At 41.7% G+C, this 23,367-nt stretch overlaps 1 protein-coding gene across 1 annotated transcript in view; it reads left to right on the top strand.

Moving 5' to 3' along the window:
- The window catches only part of TyrRS (Tyrosyl-tRNA synthetase), a 38,532-nt gene extending 15,396 nt beyond the window's left edge, over positions 1–23,136 (top strand). Inside the window, exons 4-6 of the mRNA XM_080285793.1 lie at positions 16–213; positions 11,908–12,061; positions 20,849–23,136. Of these exons, the coding sequence (XP_080141919.1) occupies positions 16–213; positions 11,908–12,061; positions 20,849–23,136 (2,640 nt within the window). The remainder of the gene's footprint in view (positions 1–15; positions 214–11,907; positions 12,062–20,848) is intronic.
- Positions 23,137–23,367: the final 231 nt, after the last annotated feature.

Here is a 23,367-nt window from a genome sequence, read left to right as displayed (position 1 = left end):
CCTACCTTTCCCCAGATGAAGATGACACCAGAAGAGCAGAAGCAACTGATCTGTCGGAGGTTAGATGAGGTGATTGGAGAGGAAAGAATCTTAGGTGTGCTGAAGGAGCGGCCTTTGAAAATTTACTGGGGCACTGCCACCACAGGCCGGCCTCATGTTGCTTACTTTGTGCCCATGACAAAGATTGCAGACTTTCTCAAAGCCGGTTGTGAGGTAAGGTTGGATTAAAACTAAACTAAATCTAGTAAGTTGTAGCATTGATGTATGGAAGTGTTAGCATTTAATTACCACTCCCATATTACCTCCTAGGTGTGTGGGCCCAAAGCAAGACTACCAAAGTACAGCAAATTGAAGGATAGATGACCTGCTTATTCTGTCTGAAAAACCTCTAGGCTCATGTATGCATTTGTCAGTTCTAAATTGTAAAGAAAGTGTCATTGTGTTGGTGCAGAACATCAGAGAAAATAAGTTAGTTTTGGTGTAGACTGCTATTTGAAACTATTTTGCCAGTGGAATTATTCATAACCATTTGTTTCTGGTCATTATAATCACTATACTGTATATATTTTTCATTACTTTCAGTCATCTCCCTGTCTATAATGTTTACTAGTATCTTTTGTTTACTGTACTGTTTCATTTTCTTCTTCCACACCACTTACTGTATGTTTTTCCTTCATAAACTTTGTGTCCCCAGTCTCACTTCAGAACTTCTTTGGCATCTTGTCTGTTGGTATTACTTGAATGTGATGGGTATCCGGTGATCTAGTGGGTCAGGTCTCTCCAGTCAGATGCAGTCTGTAGGAGTTTGGGTTCAAGGGATGTTCAGGATTTACTGCTAATGTAATGCCTCTTAATGGAATGTGGCGAGTCACCCTTTCCTTAATCCATTCCGTGCCGGAGTCTTTGTCGGCTTTTGTGCCTAGATTGCTGAGGATCTGAGTGGCCGAGTTACCTAGAATGCCAGCCATTTTCAATTTATTTTTTATTTATTTTTATTTTTTTATAAATGAATAGATCTGAAAAGTAGCCAAAATAAACCTAGTGATAGCAAAAGTGCTCACTTCAACTGTTTTCTGTCCAAAAACAGGTGTTTTGGGCCAGTATGCCAATTCACTCTCATCTTAAATGTCAGGACCAACTGCCTAGCCCCGGGCTCCTACGCTCCTCATGGGGCAATGTAGGATTGGATGATGGATGGATGGCTACTTTCAGATACTGCCAGCGGCTGATGTGGATAGATAGTCCAGTTTGGTTTGGTGTGGCTGGATGCATGGAGTATCGGTACTTGTAGTATGAAAATGCAACCTGGTTTACGTAATATAGCCACAGTTGAAACTACGATGATGGAAAGTTGCGGTTCTGTGCTAATTTTGTATATTTTCACTTTTTTTTTTTTTTTTTTTTTTTTAATGACATCGGAGGGGGAAGAGGGATGTCTCTCGTCCCATTTTCTGTCACACTAAAAAAGTAGACTCAATTTCGTGTGAATGTGGGGAAAACCGGGTCTGTATATATATATATATAATTATGCCACTCACTCAGTGTTGTGCTGCTTTCGGGTGTCTGCCCTGTCCTCTCCTCCATCCTTCTTTCCTTCCATCTTCTTCTGTCTTTCTTTCCTTCATTCTTTCCTTGTCCTTCTGCCTACGGGTAATTTTACACTCCCTCTTCTGTCTTTCATTCCTTCATTCTTTCCTTTTCCTTCTGCCCGTGGGTGACTCTACACCGAGTGACAAGCCAATAGTTTCCTGTACACCAGGAAACCATTCACTAATCTGGGTGGTAACCATATAACCAAATTTTGGCGCCTGGTGGTTTAGTGGGTAATTATTGTGCTCCAGTTGGATTGAGCTGGTGAAGGTTTATATCCAAGGGGTGGTTGGGGTTTATTGCTCACGTAATGGCACTCAGGGATGAGTGAGGCTGGTCACTCTCATCTTAAATGTCAGAACCAACTGCCTAACCCCGGGCTCCTACGCTCCTCATGGGGCAACGTAGGATTGGATGATGGATGGACGGATGAATTATATATACATACTGTATATATATATATATATATATATATATATATATATACATACGGACTCGCAATTTAGGGTATGGTACTATGAGTTAGTCCATGTGCATACGGACATAGCAGTTTTGACACTGTTGGTTTGTCCTAATATATACAGACACAGCACAGAACGAGTTAAATGTCTGGACTGAAGAGCCTTGCTGTGGGCCCCTGTTGCAGAGGACTGTATAAGACTGGATGATAGAGTGATAGATGGATGGTATTTAGAGTCTTTTAAAATAAATTAGTTATTTGTCAAATCGTATGGCACGATATCACATAAAAATGGATTTTCACAGAACTGTACCATGTACCTCTGATATTTTGAACAAACTGATCCCTCAGTTAGTGGACATTTGTGCTGGGAGGGGGTTGGTGATAGCCAATACCCTCTTAAGGCATAAAATGATCCACAGGTATACATGGCAAGTGATGAGAAGGGTGGGTGGTGAACTGAATGAAAGGAAGGCAATGATTGATTATGTGTGTGTGGATGAAAGGATGCGAAGATGTGTAAAGGATGCAAGAGTGTATAGAGGTTGGGGAAGTGGACTTTCTGACCACTACTTGGTGGTGGCCAGAATTAGAATGCAATTAAGATGGAGAAATAGAAGAAGGGAAAGACGAGAGGAAGGAGTAGTTGCAAGGAGAGTGGAAAGGTTACAAGAGGATGAGAAAAAGGCAGAGTATAAGAGAGAAGTGGAGGAACGATTGGGCAAATATGAATTGGAGCAGATGGGAGACGTGGAAGGTGTGTGTAAGATATTTATGTAAGAAATATGTGCAGCATGTGATGTGGTGTGTGGAAGGAAGAGAAGACGGAGGGGGGTGCAAGGAACAGCGTGGTGGACTGAAGAGGTGAAACAGGCTGTGGCACAAAAGAAGAAAGCATACAATGAATGGATGAGAAATAGGGGCGTGGAAGAAGTTCAGAGGCGGAAGAGAGAGTTATATGTAGAAAGAAAGAGAGAGGTGAAAAGATTAGTAAGAGAGTGGATGAGGAATTTGGAAGGAATTTGAGTGTAAAGTGGAGGGACTGTAAGAAAATGTTCTGGAGAGAAGTGAAAAGAGTAAGACAGGGTGGAAGTGAAGTTAGCAGGGGAGTGAAAGATAAAAATGGTAGATTACTAGTAGAGAAGGGAGAAAAAGTGAACAGATGGAGAGAACACTTTAAGGAATTGTTGAACGTAGAGGATGGAAGTAATGCGAGTATAAGTGGCTGGGGAATGGCTGGGAGAAGGAGGGAGGTGAGAAGACAGGAAGAAATCAGTAGGATAGAAGTTGTGGAAGCAATGAAGAAAGTTAAATCGGGGAAAGCCCCAGGAATTGATGGAGTGTGTGGTGAAATGCTGAAGCATGGGGGAGAGATAGTAGTAGAATGGATGTGGAAGATGTGCAGATTGGCCTGGGAGGAAGGTAGAGTCCCGGAGGATTGAAAGTCAGGTATAATTACCGTATTTCGCGGCATGTAAGACGCAGCATTGTGAAAGACGCACCCTAATTCTGGCAGGGCAGTTCTGTGAAAAAAAAGTTTGCCCCAACCAAGACTGCAGTAAGGTTTCTTGATAAGAGCCATTACCACACAGATACACACTCACCTTTCAGAATCTATTCATTACTGATCATCAGCCTTTGGTTTCTTTTTTTATATACAAAGAATGGTACAGGAAAAGAAAACAATGCCCCTTCTTGACAAAACGTGACGGATATGAGACACTATCACTTTGATACAACACTCACCTTTCAGACTCTATTCAGTACTGCTCATCATCCTTTAGTTTCTTCTTTTATGTACAAAGAATGATACAGGAAAAGAGAAAACAAAACCCCATCTTAACAAAACGTGACTTCAAACCACGAGGCCATCTCAACTTTGTTGATAAAAATGTATCAGTAAACTGATCTAAACACTGTTTTTAATATTTTATGAATTTAAAACCACAAATGAAGTCAATAAACTCTATTCTTTCATTCACTGACGAAAACATAAAATACAATGAATGTTCACATCAGTTCATTTATCCTAAAAGAACCCCGTCATATTCCACACCAGTTACGGAATTTCCTCACATTGCCTTGACTCAAGCACAATATCAGACGACTACCATCATTAATCATGCACTCTAACTAACCTGTAATTACCTCCACAAATAATATAAAAAGGTAGCACTTGTAAATACACAAATTACAATGTTTTACAACCAAAATTCAATATAGCATGGCTGCTTGGGAACAGGATAGACAGCTGTTTTTACTCTCTTCTCTCAGTATCACTCCTTCACTGTCAGCTATGTTTGCCTTGCAGCATCAACAATTAAAAATGTATGCTTCACTGATCATAATTTACTATAAACATTCATTTCAAAACATACTATGGTGAAAACATCCATTTTACACCTTAGTAACACTGCTGCCTCCCAGTCGCTAGACAGCAGTCTCTACCCCTTCCTCTCAGTATCACTTCCTCACTGTCAGCGATGTTTCCCTTGCAGCATCAACAGTTAAAAATACGTTCTTCACTGATCACAATTTACTAAAAACAGACATTCATCTCAAAACATGTCGAGAATGGTGAAACTATCTCTTAGCAACACTGCTGCATCCCAAGCGCTAGACAACTGGCTCAACCCTCTTCTCCCAGTATCACTCCCCTTACTGTCAGATGTTTTACTTCCAGAATCAACAATTAAAAATTAATATTTCTCTTTACAGAATTTGCTAAATACAGACATCCATCTCAAAACATTCGAGTACTGTGAAAACATCCATTTTTTGGTCTTAACACTGCTGCCTCCTAGTCGCTATGGTACACACACAGACACGCACACATGTACACACCACATGCAACATTCGCTCACCTCTGAAACATTTACATCAGTCCGTTTTGGAGTACCCAGTGGCTTTATTATATGCCAAAAACATCAAAATGTATTTGGTTGTTCAATATAAATATCATCACTTAAGGACATGAAACATCTCAAACAATTTATTCATCCAAACATCGTCAGTTCAAGACTAAAAGGTGTACAGCACCATTGATCCTAAATTTTCCATGGTTGCATCTGTCATGATCACCTAAAACCTATATTCACTTCATATTACTGACATGGTGAAAATTTCACTCGTCTTCAAATCCTGAGAATTCATCACTACTTCCCCGAGTCCTGAAGCATCACTGGAAGTCATCACCACGGTCATCATCACTGTTTCACTGTCACTTTCATACAGTAAATGGTCCTCAGTACCATCCATTGAATTGCTTATACCACACTTCATACGATTTTAACTTGGCAATCGTTTTAACTGAGCACAGGCTATATTCAGACTTGGGGCATTTGATACAGCCCACATTAACCTCCTCAGTACATGTTTCCTGAACTGAATAAAATCATATGGCGAGCATGAATAAACTACCCTATAAAATACATTGCTGGGCTGAAGGAATTATAATAAGCGGATTATCAGTTCCCTAGCCTGACTCTTCCCCACTTCTACTTCCTTAACTACACCCACACCAAACTCTCACCTACACCTTAGGATTCTGGTCGTTTCGGCCGTAACGTCCAAAATGGCAAACGATTTTACAACCTAACCTAACCTAACAAATTTGGACGTTACGGCCTAAATGATCCCCATTGCCGATCATGAGAGCTTTGCTTAGGCAGCAGAGATGCAGAGAGTGAACGTTGTCAATCATTCTGATCGCTTCTGCCTGCTAAGAATACAGCAGAAATGGCGGACGCTGATATGAATGCCCGTCAGGCATTGCTATTTCAGATATTGCATCAGTTATGCTACTCAGTGAATTTTATCCTATTTTCATAACAAAATACTGTAATTGGGTGTGCCCTGAGTTGCATAGACATTGCTAAAGTACTTCACTTAGCTGAAAAAGTGAAGCTGTAACTTCATAGCTTGCTAGAGTAGGGTGTACGCTAGACACTAAACTGCTAAGTTGCTAAACCGCTTAAACCCCTTGACGGTATTGGCCAGTTGAGCTGAAAACAATCCCGTGAATGCTTTGTGTTCTTGAACTTGCATGTTTTAATATCTGCTGCATATATACACTCACAAAATATCACAAAAGTAACTGACCTAATTAGGGTTACTGAATTTCCATACGTGACGAAAGGCTGTTTTGATGACTTGGCAGTTTCACTAGCCAGCATCTCTCCAGCATGATTGCTTTGCTCGTTAGTGAATGGATGGCAAGCAAAGTGGTCATGATTGCCTTTCAGAAGGTTAGCAGACAGTTCACCAGTGAGCATGTTAGCTTGCTAGAGTAGGGTGTACGCTAGACACTAAACTGCTAAGTTGCTAAACCGCTAAACCCTTTGACGGTATTGGCCAGTTGAGCTGAAAACAAACCGTGAATGCTTTGTGTTTTTGAACTTGCGTGTTTTAATATCTGCTGCATATATACACTCACAAAATGTCACAAAAGTAACTGACCTAATTAGGGTTACTGTATTTCTATACGTGACGAAAGTCTGTTTTGATGACTTGGCAGTTTCACTAGCCAGCATCTCTCCAGTATGATTGCTTTGCTCGTTAGTGAATCGATGGCAAGCAAAGTGGTCATGATTGCCTTTCAGAAGGTTAGCAGACAGTTCACCAGTGATCATGTACGTTAGCTTGCTGGAATAGTGCGGATGCTAAACTGTTAAATTGCTAAACTGCTAAATATCTTCACGATGTTAGCCAGTTGAGCTGTAAACAAACCCGCGAAAGTTTTATGTGATTCTGATCTCGGGTGTTTCTTAAATCTGCTGCATATACACACTAGTGTATATTATTTTTAAAAATAAAATCAAGTTTGCATACTGTAGAAAACACCTGTGGTTGCTAAGCATTGAGATGATCATCTTTATAAGAGTTTCTTCTCAGTGAAGCCTAACTAACCTGCCTTAGTCTAACGTGCAGGACGCATGGGGATATTTTAAGGTAACTTTGAGACAAAAAAGTGCGTCTTATATGCCGCGAAATACGGTATTCCCTTGTACAAAGGAAAAGGGGAAAAAGAAGTGTGTGGTAATCATAGGGGCATTTGTCTTCTTAGTATAATAGGAAAAGTGTATGGTAGGATACTTATAGACAGAGTTAGAGAAAGAACAGAGAAATTAGTTGGAGAAGAACAGGGAGGCTTTAGGAAGGGAAGAGGTTGTGTAGATCAGTTATTTATTCTTAGATCTTTAGTGGAAAAGTTTCTAGAGAAGGGAAAGAAGTTGTATGTGGCTTTCATGGATTTGGAGAAAGCATATGACAGGGTGGATAGACAAGGAGTGTGGAAAGTGTTAAGAATATATGGAGTAGATGGGAAGTTGTTGAATGCTGTGAAGAGTATGTACGATGGTGCGAAGGCTGCAGTGCGTGTGGATGGTGAACTAAGTGAATTTTTCTCTTTGAAAGTTGGGTTGAAACAGGGATGTGTCATGTCTCCATGGTTGTTCAATCTGTACATGGATGGGGTAATAAAAGAGGTACAAGGTAGAGTAGTGGATGTTGGAGTGGCCCTGGTGAGAGAGGATAGTGTTTGGAAACTCCCTGTACTGTTGTTTGCAGATGATTCTGTGTTGTTGAGTGAAGACGAAGGGGAGCTGCAAGGCTTGGTGGATGAGTTTGAGAGAGTGTGTAAGAAACGGAATCTAAAGGTGAATGTAGGGAAGAGTAAAGTGATGGTGTTTGAGAGAGGTGAAGTTAGTGAATGTACAGCGAGGTTGGATGGTGAGGAATTGGAAAATGTGAGTACGTTTAAGTACTTGGGTAGTGTGATGAGTAAGGATGGAGGTTTGGAGGGTGAAGTGCTTGAAAGGGTACAGCAGGGAAGAAAGGTTGCTGGTTCTTTGAAAGCAGTGATGAGGAACAGGGAAGTGATCATGGAAGTGAAAAAGTTACTACATAACAGTATTGTGATACCAACTCTAACGTACGAAAGTGAAGCTTGGACATTGTTGGAAGGACACAAGTCAAGAGTGAGAGCAGTGGAAATGAGTTATTTAAGAGGAGCCTGTGGAGTCACATGGAGAGACAGGCTGACGAATGAGGATATAAAGGAGCGTTGTGGTGTGGATGTGGATGTGATAGGAAGCGTTATGAGGAACACACTGAGGTGGTTTGGCCATGTGGAGAGGATGGAGGGTGAAAGACTGACGAAGAGAGTGTATGTGAGTGAGGTGGAGGGGGGAAGAGGGAGGGGGAGGCCGAGGATGAGATGGAGGGATGGGGTGGAGAGGTATATGAGAGAGGGGGGTGTGAGTTGGGAGCAGGGCAGTGAAATGGCGGGGGACAGGGCGACTTGGAGGCGATTTGTTTGTGGCCACCCCAAACGGGATTGAGGCGTCTGGCAATAGATAGATAGATAGATGATCCCTCAGTGATTCTTACAGTCTTCCTTATTTCGCTCACAAAAATCTTGCTCCTTCCCAAGGACTTTTCCACAGGAGGTGGCCATGACTGAAGAATGTCCACTCTGTTTTGTACCTACACATCTCACATGGACACCAACTCTGTTGTTGTCAATGGTTGTTATTCAGCTGTCGTGTCACAGTTGCTTGAGGTTGTAGGATCACAATTTACTTCACTTTCAAGCACTATTCACATAATCATACCACCTCAGTTTCTTTTCCACTGTGCACCACCACATGTCCATCTGTATACAGACAGTCCCTGACTTACATTGGGGTTATGTTCTGATAAACCCATCGTAAGTAGAATTTATTGTAAGGCGAAAGTGCATTTAATACATCTAACCAACCGAACATCATACCCAAGCCAAGCCTACCTTAATTGTGCTTGGAACATTTACATTAGCCTACAGTTGGGCAAAATGGCTGAATTGGTAGAGATGTGGCCTGCAGTCCTAATGGACCCAAGTTCGAATCCCAGCTGGGGCAGGGAATGGTTTAAGGATTTGAATTTCATAAAAACAGACTTTCCTGATATACCAGAAGGCCCGCCGACATGTCGTAAAAGTACCCCCGCTAATACCAATACACCAGTCCTGTATGAGACAGCCCTAACATGTATTCAGTATGGACAGTTAGTGTTAACGCCAAAGTGGTGACATGTGGAGGTGTAGGAGGACTACTGGGCCTCGGGATAGCCACTGTCCCCGAGATATAGGCCTTCAAGCATTTGCCTAGAGTCAAAAAAAAAAAAAAAAAAAAAAAAAAATCATTAACACAGAGCCTGTTTATAATAGTGTTGAATATCCCATGTAATTTATTGAATACTGTACTGAGGTTGTCGATTGCGATAGTCCAAGTTATGTGCAGTGGCCATTACGGGCATGCAGCCTTCTGGGCATTTACCTTGAGTTTCATCTCAAGAGCAGTTGCCCTCCTCTTCTCATCAGTAGCAGGAAAGACAGATGGGTGTTTAATAGACATGATGGATGCACAAAACACAGTGTAGATACAGGGGGATATGCAAAAAAAGATGTTGGCAGCACAGAACACTAGAGTATCGGTTGTGTACACTAGCAGTCACGTGGCAGACTGGGAGATGCGGCTCACTGCTGCTGCCCAGCATCATGAGAGAGTATCGTACCTCATATTGCTAGCCTAGGAAAAGATAAAAATTCAAAGTACTGTTTCTGCCAAACGTGTATCGCTCTCACACCATCGTTGAGTCGAAAAATCATAAGTCAGGCCATCGAAACTCGGTGACCACCTGTAGTTTAATTCCTAATATAAGTTAGAAAAAGGTGTGGTGGGAGGTGCAGGATTGGTGTGTTCGTCTCATTCTGCATTTACGTCATGTCTGTGGCTCATAAGTCAAACTGTGGTGAACATTTAACTTGGTGCTGGTAGTGTGCTTGGGCATGTTTCCACTCTGTTGATCCATACTAGTGACATACTGTTTGTGGACTCTGAGACACACAGACACAAGCATTTCAATGCATTTACTTTCATTCACTCATACAGATACCCCTTGTTCAAGTGTACTCCATTGTCATGGAGAAAGTTTAATTTTGGCCACCACTTTCCCTATGAGAAGGTTTGGTCCTGCAGTGGATCTCATGTGAGCTGTTTTCAGTAACAAATATGGTTTAACATAAGATAGGAAGAAGTACTGAGAGTAGAAGGATATTAGATCCCTGAGGAGTTTGATGATAGGTAAAGATATCTGGAGCTGTGTTATATAAACTTGGTGAAATAGAGTTTCATATTAAAGATTTTTTTCACATGGGGCCCTCTTCTGTCTTTTTTTCCTTCATTCTTTCCACTTCGTTCAGCCTGTGGGTGACTCTACACTGAGTGACAAGCCAAATGGTTTCCTGTGCACCAGGAAACCATTTACAGTGCTGGGTGGTAACCATATAACCAAATTTTGGCGCCAGGTGGTTTAGTGGGTAATTATTGCATTCCAATCGGATTGAGCCGGTGAAGGTTTATATCCAAGGGATGGTTGGGGTTGATTGCTCATGTACAATCACTCAGGGATGAGTGAGGCTGGTCGTTCTCATCTTAAATGTCGGGACCAACTGCCTAGCCCCGGGCTCCTATGCTCCTCATGGGGCAGTGTAGGATTGGATGATGGATGGATGGAATTCAAATGAGAGAACTTGGCAATATTCTGAAAAGTAGGATACTGTAGTGGGTGTTAAGGTGAAGAGGACCCTGGAAGAAAGTCGGTTGCATCTGATTCTTATACTGGAATACATTTATGACAGCGACTGATAGAGAACATTACTAGTTACTGGTCATAGAATTCACAAAGTAACCACTGACATTATTATATGGTAATAGCATAAATAATAGAGCTTCATAAAAAAAAAAAAAAAAAAAGTAAGGGAAAGAGTTATTCAGGAAAAAGATATTTTGTTGCTGAATGGATAAAGAAAAGTGCAGAGCTTTCATAAAGAATGAGCAGTACTATGGACTTCCATTGTAACATGGAGAATAATATTCGAAAAGAAAACTGTTGTATGTGTAAGGAAAATAAAACAGTGCATTGGATGAGAAATGCAAGAGGAATGGGAGTAATAAAATAAGTGAGAATATGTAAGGGTTAAGTGACTGGAACATGATTATCATTTTTGGATTTTACCTCGTTGTAATAGTCGTTGTCTATCCGTCTGTCTCTAGCCAGATGCCATAGTCTTGTAAGGGGTGACCGTTTGTCTTTGATTTAGTTGTTTTACATGGAGGGGCACTAACCTGCTTACCCACTTGCTGACATTTAGGGAATCTAAATGTGTTGGTTATATGATTAACACCCAGTGTTGTAAATGGTTTCTTGGCTTACGGGAAACCATTTGACTTGTAACTCAATGTAAAGCCACCTGAAGATGAAAGAAGAGAATAAAAAATGGCAGGAAAGATGGGAGAAACAGGATGAGAGGAGGGCAGACACAGAAAAAGAATGATAAAGGTGAAGGAAGAAGTAGACATCACTACAGCAAGTGAGTGGATGATGGTTGCCACCACCTACCACCTATGGTAACAGCTAATGCCATAACATTCCTTTTAAAGTGAAAGAGGCCAGGGCAAAGCATCTTTATTCCAGTTGAGGATCTCATATGTCAAGGATATGTTCTACAATAATTCAACTTTGTCTCTACAATTGGTACAGCTGTGAGCAAAGGTCCATTGACACCTCTCCAATGGTTGTGTCAGAAGATTGGCAGCAAACTTTTGCTCATAGCAATACCATTCTGTAAATTGTATGAAACTGACAAATCAACTAAGAGATACCAGTGGGATTTTACAAGGCAATTTTCTATAATATACTATGACCTTAAAAACCCAGGGGGGGAAAAAAAAAAAAATACTGAACATTTTAAGGGAAACTAGGTGACAAGCCAGGTTTTCTTAGTGGATATTACTGATTACTGTGAATTTTATCAGGTGACTGTGTTGTTGGCAGACCTCCATGCATATCTGGACAATATGAAGGCTCCGTGGGTCCTCATCCAGCACCGCAGCCGCTACTATCAAGCCATTATTAAGGCCATGCTTAGGGCCATAGGAGTATCTACAGATTCCCTGCGATTTGTGCAAGGTCAGTCATATTCAAGTTAGGCTTTCCAGTACCGCTTCACTGCAATGGTGTTATAATTTTATTGTAGCTACTAATGGTCACTTTATTCAGCATGAGAGAGACATTACAAACTATAAGAGTTACCAGCACATGTAGCCTTGACCAAGCCTGCTCCTAACTCTTTCATTACCATCTCTTTCCTCTCAGCTGAAAAAAATAAGAGTAACAAATTTTAGGTATGAAGAAGAAAATGAAGCTACATTCCCAGACAGAAGTAATCAACCTCTTCAGTACAGTGACACATGTTCATTGTTTTAATATGCCCGACAGACTGGTTATTTAAAGCACCATTTAGATGTAAGGCCTATTATTTATTTATTTAATTACTCTGCCCATTCATTCATCATTCAAGCCCCAGAATCTTGGCTCTATCTGATACATTGGATTGGGCAAACTTAGGCTGTTTGGATGTGCTACTCCTCACCCTGCCCTAGGGTGGGAAAGGAGGCCTGGATGATAATGATGAATTAATTAGTCTTTTACACATTGTGTTTCTGTCAGATTTTATTCAGAGGAGGAGACACCCTTAATGTAAGAGTTAATAGAGACTTTCTTGCTCCCTTCCCATGAAAGGTCTGTCCAAAGAATAAGTAAATAAAGACAAAGTAGTATGTGGTAGGTGGGGGCACTCACCATCCAGTCACTTGATGTAGTGCTGCTCTTGGGTGTTTGCCCTTTCCTCCCCTCCATCCTTCTTTCCTTCCATCCTCTTCTGTCTTTCTTTCCTTCATTCTTTCCTCTTCCTTTAGCCAGTGGGTGACGTTACATTGAGTGACAAGCCAAATGGTTTCCTGTACACCAGGAAACCATTTTCTGTGCTGGGTGGTAACCAAATTTTGGCGCCTGGTGGTTTAGTGGGTGATTACGTTGCTCCAGTCAGATTGAGCCTGTGAAGGTTTATATCCAAGGGGTGGTTGGGGTTTATTACTCATGTAATGCCACCCAGGGATGAGTGTGGCTGGCCTCTCTTATCTTAAATGTCAGGACCAACTTTCCTAGCTCTGGGCTCCTGCGCTCCTCGTGGGGCTACATAGGATTGGATGATGGATGGATGGATGAAGATAAAGTAGTGGAGGGGTTAATTTGCCATTTGAATTTTTTGTAACAATACCCAATCCAGCTAGGCCAGACCATGACCTAACTTGTCACAGTATTTAGAACTAAGAAGAAGTAGCTTTATTGCAGTTTAAGAATACATTGTCCTTGCTTCATGCCTGGATGAATCAGAATACAGTAACGACTTTGAAAATAGGTACAGTTGCTCTGGTTAAAGTCACAGTCCACTAATCCGGAGGACCTGGGTTTGAATCACTGCTCAAGGGGAGATTTTTCCCAACCTTAGGTATACCCTGGGCTTACCTAGTAAACCTTGACAGGTACCTGCTGACTTATTGGTGGGGTGAGGTGCCTCGCTCAGTAATGCTTCTGCCATAGGCTTTGTCTGTGATGCCACAACTAAAGGGAGATTGCCACTGTAACCATTTGAGATTGTGCAGAATGCTCTTCCTGAGTGGTTATGGGAGCCACCCTCTTTCCTCTTCCTGTGTGGTGTCTAATGACTCATGGCTTTAAACTTTTAAACCTGTAGTTTTAGCTTGTAAAGGACTACACCTGATCATCTGAACATCTTAGCTTTGCCAAGCCTGCTAAGCCTTTTAAACGTGTTTAGAATACAGTGAGTCCTCGAAAAACGAAAACCCGAAGTACGAATTTTCAGTGATACGAAATCGATTAATAGAAGACAAATATCACAGTACGAAAATATCTGTCTCGATGATACTAAGATCGATACTCGATATGAAAGGAAATGCAGACATAGCCCGATTATCCTGACTATACGATGTGAAGAACTGCCTGAATAATCTGAAATCACGTTTAATCTGGCGGAAACAAAACACAAGTACTGTTAGATTGATTTATTTACCGGTAAATGTACAATGAAAGACACAACTATGTTCCCAGTTCAGTCTGAAGAAAATTTACACCAGGTGAAATACAATGAAAACCCTATTTCTACTAGTGCATGTGTCAAATGGTTCGATTTTTCCACGCTATATTTGTCAGACTTTGAGAAGATACTTGTGTCTTTCATTTTACACTTTAAGCAGCAGAAAGACCTTTCCAACTCAGTTCATAATCCTCCAGCTTGTTTCTGTAATTTTCTGACATCTTTCAGTTTGTCAAATTACTTTTTCTTGCCGAAAAATTTCCTCTCCGTTATTATCGTCACTTTCCCCTACTATTGTTTCCACTGCAGTGGAAGAAACTCATCATGCTCAAAGATGGATATCGTTTCCCAGAGTCCCAACTGGAGGTTAGGTTAGGTTAAAATTATTAGGTACAGATACGCTCGGTTAGGCCAGGTTTAGTTAAACAGGGAAGAACAGTCCTTTCCGTTATTATGTTAATGAATTAAACAAGAGTTGTCACACCAGAACAGCTAAAAATGACGGGGAAACAGAGTTAATAAGAAACGTTTACTGTATTTACCAACCCAGAAATTATCTGAAAAATATAAGACTCAGGAAGAACTGATTTGGTAAGGTGCTTTTACTGCATAAAGTAAAATGTATGTTTAACCCCCTCAGTGGCTGTGGGTTCAGATATTTGCGTGCTCCCGTGGTCAGCCTTGGGACCATTTTTTCAAAGTTCTAAAATCAATTTCTTTTTCTTATACATGTGAAAAGACTCGTCTGGCACATCTGGCTCCCCCCCCCCCCCAACCCATCCTGTGATTTGCTATGATTCGTGTAAGAATTAATAAAATTCGGATGCGTGTTACATCAGAATGTATACATCGGCTGAAAACATCTGGGACGAAGTGAACTGTGAATGCAAGACTGCATGAAGTGGTAGAGTATGGTTGTGTAAACATACCAGTGACCCTCATTCCGTTCCCATAATTGCTCGCAGTTTTTTATAGCTCACCCTAACTCAACGTCACTGACATCAGTACAGTAAGGTGTTGTTCAGGGCCTGCAGCTATGAAAGCGATAATGGAATACATTATTATTTGTATCAGTCCTCTCTTTTTCACACATACACATAAGAACAAACAAAAGAATGAGCAGTAAATGTATACTAACTCTAAGGAGCAGAAATAACTGTGCTCAGTTGGTCCGAAATATATTGGAAAGAGTGATACCGAACGAAGAATGTGGAATTGAATGCTAACCTACAAGAACATGTGGGACGAAAGAGTAATTTTTTTCTGATTAGCAAACATTTTTGTTCCATATCTTTTCTTAAAATTGTAAAACCCATAATCTTTCGTGTAAGCATACAGACCTTACCAATTCAGTTCATATTCCTCTAGTTTGTCTTCTATATTTTTCTGACTATTTTGAGGATGGTAAATTATGTTCTCTTGCTGAAAGAAACTTACTCAAAATTAGGGCGCATGTAACATAAGCATGTGAACATTGGCGAATACATCTGGAGTGAAGAGAACGCCTGACTGATGGGATGGTTGAGTAGGGTCCTGTACATACACCATTGACTTTCATTCCCTTCCCGTAATTGTTCGCAGGTTTTTATAATGCCCTAACTCAACATCATTGACACCGAAACAGTGAAGTGTTGTTCAAGGGCGGCAGCTATGAAAGGGTTAATGGAATACTGTATGAAAAATTCAAAATGGGCGCGGTGCATAGTGCCGCACTCGCTTGCCGAGAGATAACGAATTAATCCCTCTCTGGTAAACAAATTTTCGCATGCTTTTCAGTCGAGTCCATGCCCCTCCTCTCCTCACAACCTTGCTGTACATGAGGATATTTTTGCAGCCCTTCGCCTTTTTGTATTGTTTTGCCATGCCTCCCAATCGCCCTGCATCATCTCCAGAATTGGGAGAGCCCGCTGCAAAGAAGCAGCAGCACCGTACTCTAATTCTGGAAAGGAAGTTGGAAATTATAAGACCCCATGATGAAGGGCAGGGTGTCTCGGAGATTGGGTGTGCTTTAGGCCTTGCTGTTTCCACCATTGGGACTGTGACGAAGAAAAAGGAGATGTAGAAGAATATGGCCACCTCCTTCTCTACAATTGTATACAGGTATTGTTTACTTCTTAATAGGGGGGGTGAAGTTTAGGTGGGGGTCCAAGGGGGTCCTGGGACGCGTCCCCCCATTTATATGTATCTTTTAGTGGGGAAAATCGTTCCGATATACGAAATATCGAATTACAAAATTTTTTTTTGGTCCCTATCCCTTTCGTATATCAAGGACTCACTGTACTACCATTAACCTACAGTTGGGCAAAATCATCAACACAAAGCCTATTTTGTAATAAAGTGTTCAATATCTCATGTAATTCCATGTAATTTATTGAATATTTTACTGAAAGTACAAATTCGTAAGTGCGAAAATTTGTAAGTCAGCCGTTTGTAAGTGGGGGAGGACCTGTATAGTGAATAGGATAAGAAACAGTATTATTTGCAAAGAGGCTGAGTAAGGAAGATTGTTGATAACAGGATAGAAGAGATGGTGAGTAGATGATGTAATGGGGAGAATAGATATAATGAAAAAAATGTGGTGAAAAGGACTTATATGAGTGAGTTTAAAGGTCAGAGGTGTAGTAGGCCATGAAGGAGGATGCATGTGGTTAATGAATGTCAGAGAAAGCATATAGAAGTTGATGAGGTTGGGGAATTGACAGGTTCTAGCTGGTTGGATGATACATGTATAGAGCGTTATATGACAGGTTTGGCTTTTATTTATATATATATATATATATATATATATATATATATATATATATATATAGGTTGACTTTTGATAGGCATATACATAAACCTTTTCTATTAAAAAAAAAAAAAAAAAAAAAAAAAAAAAAAAACATTTAGGCATGTAAGGTTAAGGCCAGTTTTTTTTTTTTTTTTTTTAAAGAAATAAGGAACCAAAGGCCGGAGCCCACAAACCGTTCCCTCCAAGAAAAAACAAAAACAATACAAAAGAGAGCCAAAATCAAGATCCGTTCATTTCGAGATGCCTGGGCACATTGCGTTTGAAAAACTGGAGATCATAGGAAGTAGGAAATACAGACAGGGAGACAGTTCCAGAGTTGACCTGTTGCATAAATGAAGGACTGGGAGTAATGGTTAACTCTTGCATTAGAGAGTTGGACAGCAAAGGGATGAGAGTTTGTTGCTAGACGGGTGCTATGCACCCGTCGTAGAGTTGGAGGGATGCAAGCAGACAGTTCAGAGGAGCAGTGACCATGGAAGTAACGACAGAAAAGAGATAAAGAGGCAACGGTGCGGTGAAGAGACAGAGGTTGAAGGGAGCCAGTAAGGGGAAGAGAGTTGATGAGACGAAAAGCCTTTGACTCCACCCTATTGAGAAGAGCTGTATGTGGGGAACCTCCCCACACATGAGAGTTGTACTCTAAACAGGGGTGAATAAAACCCTTGTATAAAGTCAACAACTGTGCAGGGGTAAAGAAGGTATGGAGTCGGCTTAGCACACCTAATCTCTTGAAAGCAGATTTTACAAGAGATGCACTATGATCTTTCCAAGATAAGTCCTGAGTGAATGAAACCCCACGCATGTTCAACGATGATGTAGGGTTAAGCTGATTATTATTAAACATATGTGGGTACTCTTGTGGAAGATTATATCGGGTTGATAGGTGTAAAAACTTAGTTTTTGATGCTTTAAAAACAACAAGATTATTTTTACCCCAGTCAGAGATACAAGCCAAGTCAGACATTAGGTGTGCCATAGCCTCATCCCTTGTTTGTTGAAATAACTGCTGAGATGGACGTTGCGAGAACCGAATGGAAAGGTGAAGGGTGGAATCGTCAGCATACGAGTGGATAGGGTTAGAATACAGCTTAGAAGGTCATTGATGAATAAAAGGAAGAGAGTTGGTGATAGGACAGAGCCCTGAGGAACACCACTGTTGATGGATCTAGGAGAAGAACGATGGCCGTCTACAACAGCGGCTATAGAACGACCAGAAAGGAAGCTGTAGATGAAGGCACAGATAGAAGGGTAGAAGCTGTAAGAGGGTAGTTTGGAAATTAAAGATTTATGCCAGACTCGATCGAAAGCTTTTGAGATGTCAAGGGCAATGGCAAAGTCCCGAAAGGAGGATGACCAGGAGTCTGCAAGGTAGATGAGAAGATCGCCAGTGGAGCGCCCCTGACGGAACCCATACTGATGATCAGAAAGAAGGTTATGATAGGAAAGATGTTTTAAAATTTTTCTGTTAAGAACTGACTCGAAAACTTTTGAGACACAGGATGTTAAAGCAATTGGACAATAGTTAGAGGGTTGGGAATGGTCTCCCTTCTTTGGGACCGGCTGAATGAGAGTAAACTTCCAACAAAAAGGAAAGGTACAAGTTGACAGACAAAGGGGATAGAGTTTACCTAGGCAAGGTGTAAGCACTGAAGCACAGTTCTTGAGGACAACAGGAGGAACTCCATCAGGCCCTATGCCTTGTTAGTATTGAGGCCAGTGATGGCAGAAAATACTTCAGCTGAAGAAATTTTAATGTCAGCCATGAGGAAGTCTGAGGGGGGAAGTGATGGAGGAACAGCACTGGAATCGTCTGAGTTGGAATTGGAGGAGAAAGTCTGAGTGAAGAGATCTACTTTATCAGTAGAAGAAATAGCTACAGATCTATCAGAATAGAAAAGAGGAGGGAAGGATGATGAGGTAAAATTGTTAGAAAGGTTTTTGGCAAGGTGCCAGAAGGAGCAGGAAGAATCTGAGTTGGAGAGTTGAGAGCATTTAGTATGGATGAAATTATTTTTAGCAGAGCGAAGAACAGCCTTAGCACAATTCCGGGCAGAAACATAAACAAGATGTGATTCGGGGGTGGGTTGGCTCCGGTATATACCTTTCATAGGCCGTCTCCTTGTTGCGGACAGCATTAGAACAACCGTGATTAAGGCTTTCTTGCATTAGTCAGAGGATATGAGTAGGGAATATATGCTTCCATGCCTGAGAGAATAACCTCTGTAATGTGCAAGGCACACCCAGATGGCCTCCGGCCATGGAAGCAATACTCATTCCATGCAAAATCAAAGAAGTACTGCCTGAGGGCCTCCCAATCTGCAGCTCCAAAGTGCCACAGACAACGTTTCCTTGGAGGGTCTGCAGGCCGTACCGGAGCGAAAGGACAGGTTAAGGTAATAAGATTGTGATCAGAGGAGCCCAATGGAGAGGAAAGATTAACAGTGTAAGCAGAAGGATTAGTTGTAAGGAAGAGGTCAAATATGTAGGAGCTCTCTCCAAGGCAGTCAGGGATATGGGTAGGGTACTGTACAAGCTGCTTTAGGTCATTAAGGATAGAAAAGATGTAGGCTTGTTCACCAGGTGGATCAGTGAAAGGAGAGGAGAGCCAAAGGTGGTGGTGAACATTGAAATCTCCTAGAATGGAGATTTCAGAGAAAGGAGAAATGGATAGAATGTGTTCCATCTTAGAAGTAAGTTAGTTGAAGAATTTTTGATAGTAGAATTAGGAGATAAGTAAACAATGCAGATATATTTAGTCAGAGAATGACAGGTTAGCCGAAGCCAGAGTGTAGAGAATTCAGAAGACTCAAGTTCAGGAACACGAGTGCAAGATAGGTCGTTGCGTACATATACACAACAGCCACCTTTGGCTTTGAAATGAGTATAGAGAAAGTAGAAGGAAACAAAAGGGTTTGCTGTCAGTTGCCTCAGACAGCTGAGTCTCTGTCAAGACGAAAAGGTGAGGTTTAGAGGAGGAGAGGTGGTGTTCGACAGAGAAAGTTAGAGGAAAGGCTGCGAGTGTTGCAGAAATGAAGAAGTGAGTCAGACAGTGGTTCCAGGCATCTCACAGAGTTGTCACCGGGAGAGGGGCTTCAGTGATATATAAATGACTATGTAGCCCATTTTTCAGGGCATGCTGTTGATATTTTTCCCAGTATGCTTAATATAGAAAAGATTATAAAATTATTTGCATTATTAGAAGGTGATAGGTGAGGACGCTCATCATTCACTCACTCGATGTAGTACTGCTTTGGGTGTCTGCCCTTTCCTCTCTTCCTTCCTTCCTCTTCTGTCTTTCTTTCATTATTTCCTCTTCCTTCTGCCTACAGGTGACTTTACACTCCCTTATCTGTCTTTCCTTCATTCTTTCCTCTTCCATCTGCTTATGGGTGACTTTACACTCCCTCTTCTGTCTTTCTTTCCTTCATTCTTTCTTCTTCCTTCTGCCAATGGGTGACTCTACACTGAGTGACAAGCCAAATGGTTTCCTGTACACCAGGAAACCATTTACTATGCTGGGTGGTAACCATATAACCAAATTATGGCACCTGGTGGTTTAGTGGGTAATTAAAGCTCTCCAGTCGGATTTAGTCTGTGTAGTTTTATATCCAAGGGGTGGTTGGATTATGCCCACATAATGCCACTCAGGGATGAGTGAAGCTGGTCACTCCCATCTTAAATGGCAGGACCAATTTGCCTAGCCCTGGGCTTCCATGCTCCTCATGGGGCAACATAAGATTGGGTGATGGATGGAGATATGACCACTCATATGGTATTTCTCACTGCTAACCTTTTTTTATTGTTGATTAGGGAAGGCAGATTTACCAGATTTAGTTTCATATTATTTTTCCTCCAGAACGTAGATTATTATTACATTCTGGTAATATAGCAGTGCTGTACAATATTAGGCAATCTGTCTTTGTACATGCCATAAAGTGCATTGCTTACAGTACAAGTGTAAGATGGTATTTGAACATCACCCAACTTAAACATTTATTGATTCTTTTAGGGACAACATATCAGCTGGGTGCAGCTTTCACCGAAGATGTGTACAAGTTATCAGCAATGGTGACAGAGCATGATGCTAAGAAGGCAGGGGCAGAGGTGGTGAAGCAGGTGGAATCACCTCTGCAGTCGGGTCTGCTTTATCCTGGCCTTCAAGCCCTGGATGAGCAATACCTTGGAGTAGATGCTCAGTTTGGTGGTGTGGACCAGAGAAAAATTTTCACCTATGCAGAAAAGTACTTACCTCGTCTTGGTTACCAAAAGCGAGCCCATCTTATGAACCCCATGGTGCCTGGTCTCACAGGGGGTAAGATGTCAGCTTCTGAAGCGGACTCTAAGGTGGATCTGCTTGATTCTGCCCAATTAGTGGAGCAGAAACTGGGAGGAGCTAGCTGTGATCCATCTGCTCCAGATAATGGTGTTATGGCATTTGTCAATTATGTTGTTTTCCCCATCTTGGACGGTCAGGGTAAGGCTTTCAAACTCAAAAGTGGGGAAATGTACACTTCCTTTGACCAACTGAAGTCTGACTTCATAAGTGAAAAAATTGATGGTGAAGATATAAAAGGGGCTGTAATTAAGTTCCTAAATTGTCTCTTAGATCATATAAGAAAAGAGTTTGAGAAACCAGAGCTGCAGGAGCTGGTAAAGCTGGCATACCCAACCAACATTTCAGAAGCAACACAGGCACTGCCAGTTTGTGATGGAAGTGCAGTGGAAGACTTAACCATGGATGGGCTCTCTCTGAATGATCGTTTTGACTTAATCAGCAGGAACCTGGCCCAACCTCCTCCGTCTACCCTGAAAGCAGGTCTTCATCAGACCCCACACATTCTTTGGTCATTTGAAGTCACCCAGCGGCCAAACTGTGGCCTTTTAGGTCATGTAGCCAAGCTCAGGGACTTTCTGAAAGCAGGCTGTCATGTAACAGTTCTGGCCTCAGATATTCTCTCACACCTGAATGGTTGCATGGTACCATGGGAAGTTGCAATACACAGAGCCAAATATTTTATAGAACTAATTAAGGCTGCCATGGTTGCAAATAATATATCTGTTGAGAAGGTGAAATTTGTTTTAGGCAGCGATTTCCAGAGGAGTGAAAAGTATGCTCTGGACTTGTACCGATTGACTGCTCTGATAACTTGCCGAGAGTCAGGGGAGGCTGTGTCCAGTGTAGTTAAGGATCCCAACTTACTGTCTTCCCTAATTTACCCTGACTTAGTTGCTCTTGATGAGAAATACCTTCAGCCAACCATCCACTACCTTGGTCTCAGCAGTGCACCACTGTTTCATTTTGTTGAGAGGACAGTGCCCCTGGTAGGAGGCTCACCTTGTATACACCTTGCTGGATGTGAACTGCCTTCACTCTTGAGTCGGCCTGGCCTAACACCTGAAGAAGAATTCATTGATCTTATAGAGCAAGAGCCTCAGATAAAAAAGAAAATGAAATCTGCCTTTTGTGAGGAGGGAAATATCACATTCAATCCAGTCTTGTCCATAGTGAAAACAGTCATTATGCCACTCCTGGATGGACAGAAATTCAAGATCACACGGACAGAGGCCAACGGTGGCGATTTGGAATTTGAATCATTTTCTTCCTTAGAGGAAATCTTCAAAGAAAAGAAATTACATCCAGGTGACCTTAAAAATAGTGTGTTAGACTATATAAAGACCTTGATTCAGCCTATTCGTAAGGCAGCAGAAACTCCCAGTATGAAAAAGCTACAGAACCTAGCCTTTCCACCACCACCAAAGAAAGTGAAGGGTCCTCCAAAGACATCTGGAAGTGAGGAATTTGTACCTTCCAAGTTTGATATGCGTGTAGGAAAGATTTTAGAGGTGAGTCGTCACCCTGATGCAGAGTCTTTGTATGTTGAGAAAATAGACATAGGAGAAGCCGAACCTCGCACTATTGTCAGTGGTCTGGTGAAATTTGTCCCCATGGAGGAGCTGCAGGACAGCCTGGTGGTGGTCCTTGCAAACTTAAAGCCTGCCAACATGCGTGGGGTGAAATCCTCTGGAATGGTCCTGTGTGCATCCTCAAGTGACCCAGCTGCAGTGGAACCTTTGCGGCCAGCACCAGGCAGCCAAGCTGGGCAAACAGTTGTGGTAGAGGGCCATGAGGGACAGCCAGACCCTGTGCTAAATACCAAAAAGAGTGATGCCTTGGCCAAGATGCTGGAGGGCTTTAGAACCAATGCCTCCCTCACTGCCACTTGGAATACCCATATCCTGGCCACACCTGCAGGACCAGTCACTGTCCCATCATTAGCCAATGTTCCCATCAAGTAACACTGTCATTCTCACTCACACTGCCTTTACTTTCCCTAGATCTTTTCACCTCATCAGTCATTACTTACCTGTCACTCCCTCTTTCCTATTATGGTACAGCAGAGTCCACACTGTATTCATAATCCAGTCATGGTACCTTATTCACCATTATTCATATAATGATTCCTCGGAAAACTTGTCAGGCACCATTAGCTGTGTGTATTCTGTTAGGCTTGACTTTTTCATTTAGGC

Source organism: Coenobita brevimanus, chromosome 108 (assembly GCF_032717465.1).
Source record: "Coenobita brevimanus isolate Jiangsu-jjx chromosome 108, ASM3271746v2, whole genome shotgun sequence".
Classification (NCBI taxonomy): domain Eukaryota; kingdom Metazoa; phylum Arthropoda; class Malacostraca; order Decapoda; family Coenobitidae; genus Coenobita; species Coenobita brevimanus.
The sequence above is the reverse complement of the archived record's forward strand: the minus strand, read 5'-3'. Positions and strand labels throughout refer to the sequence as shown.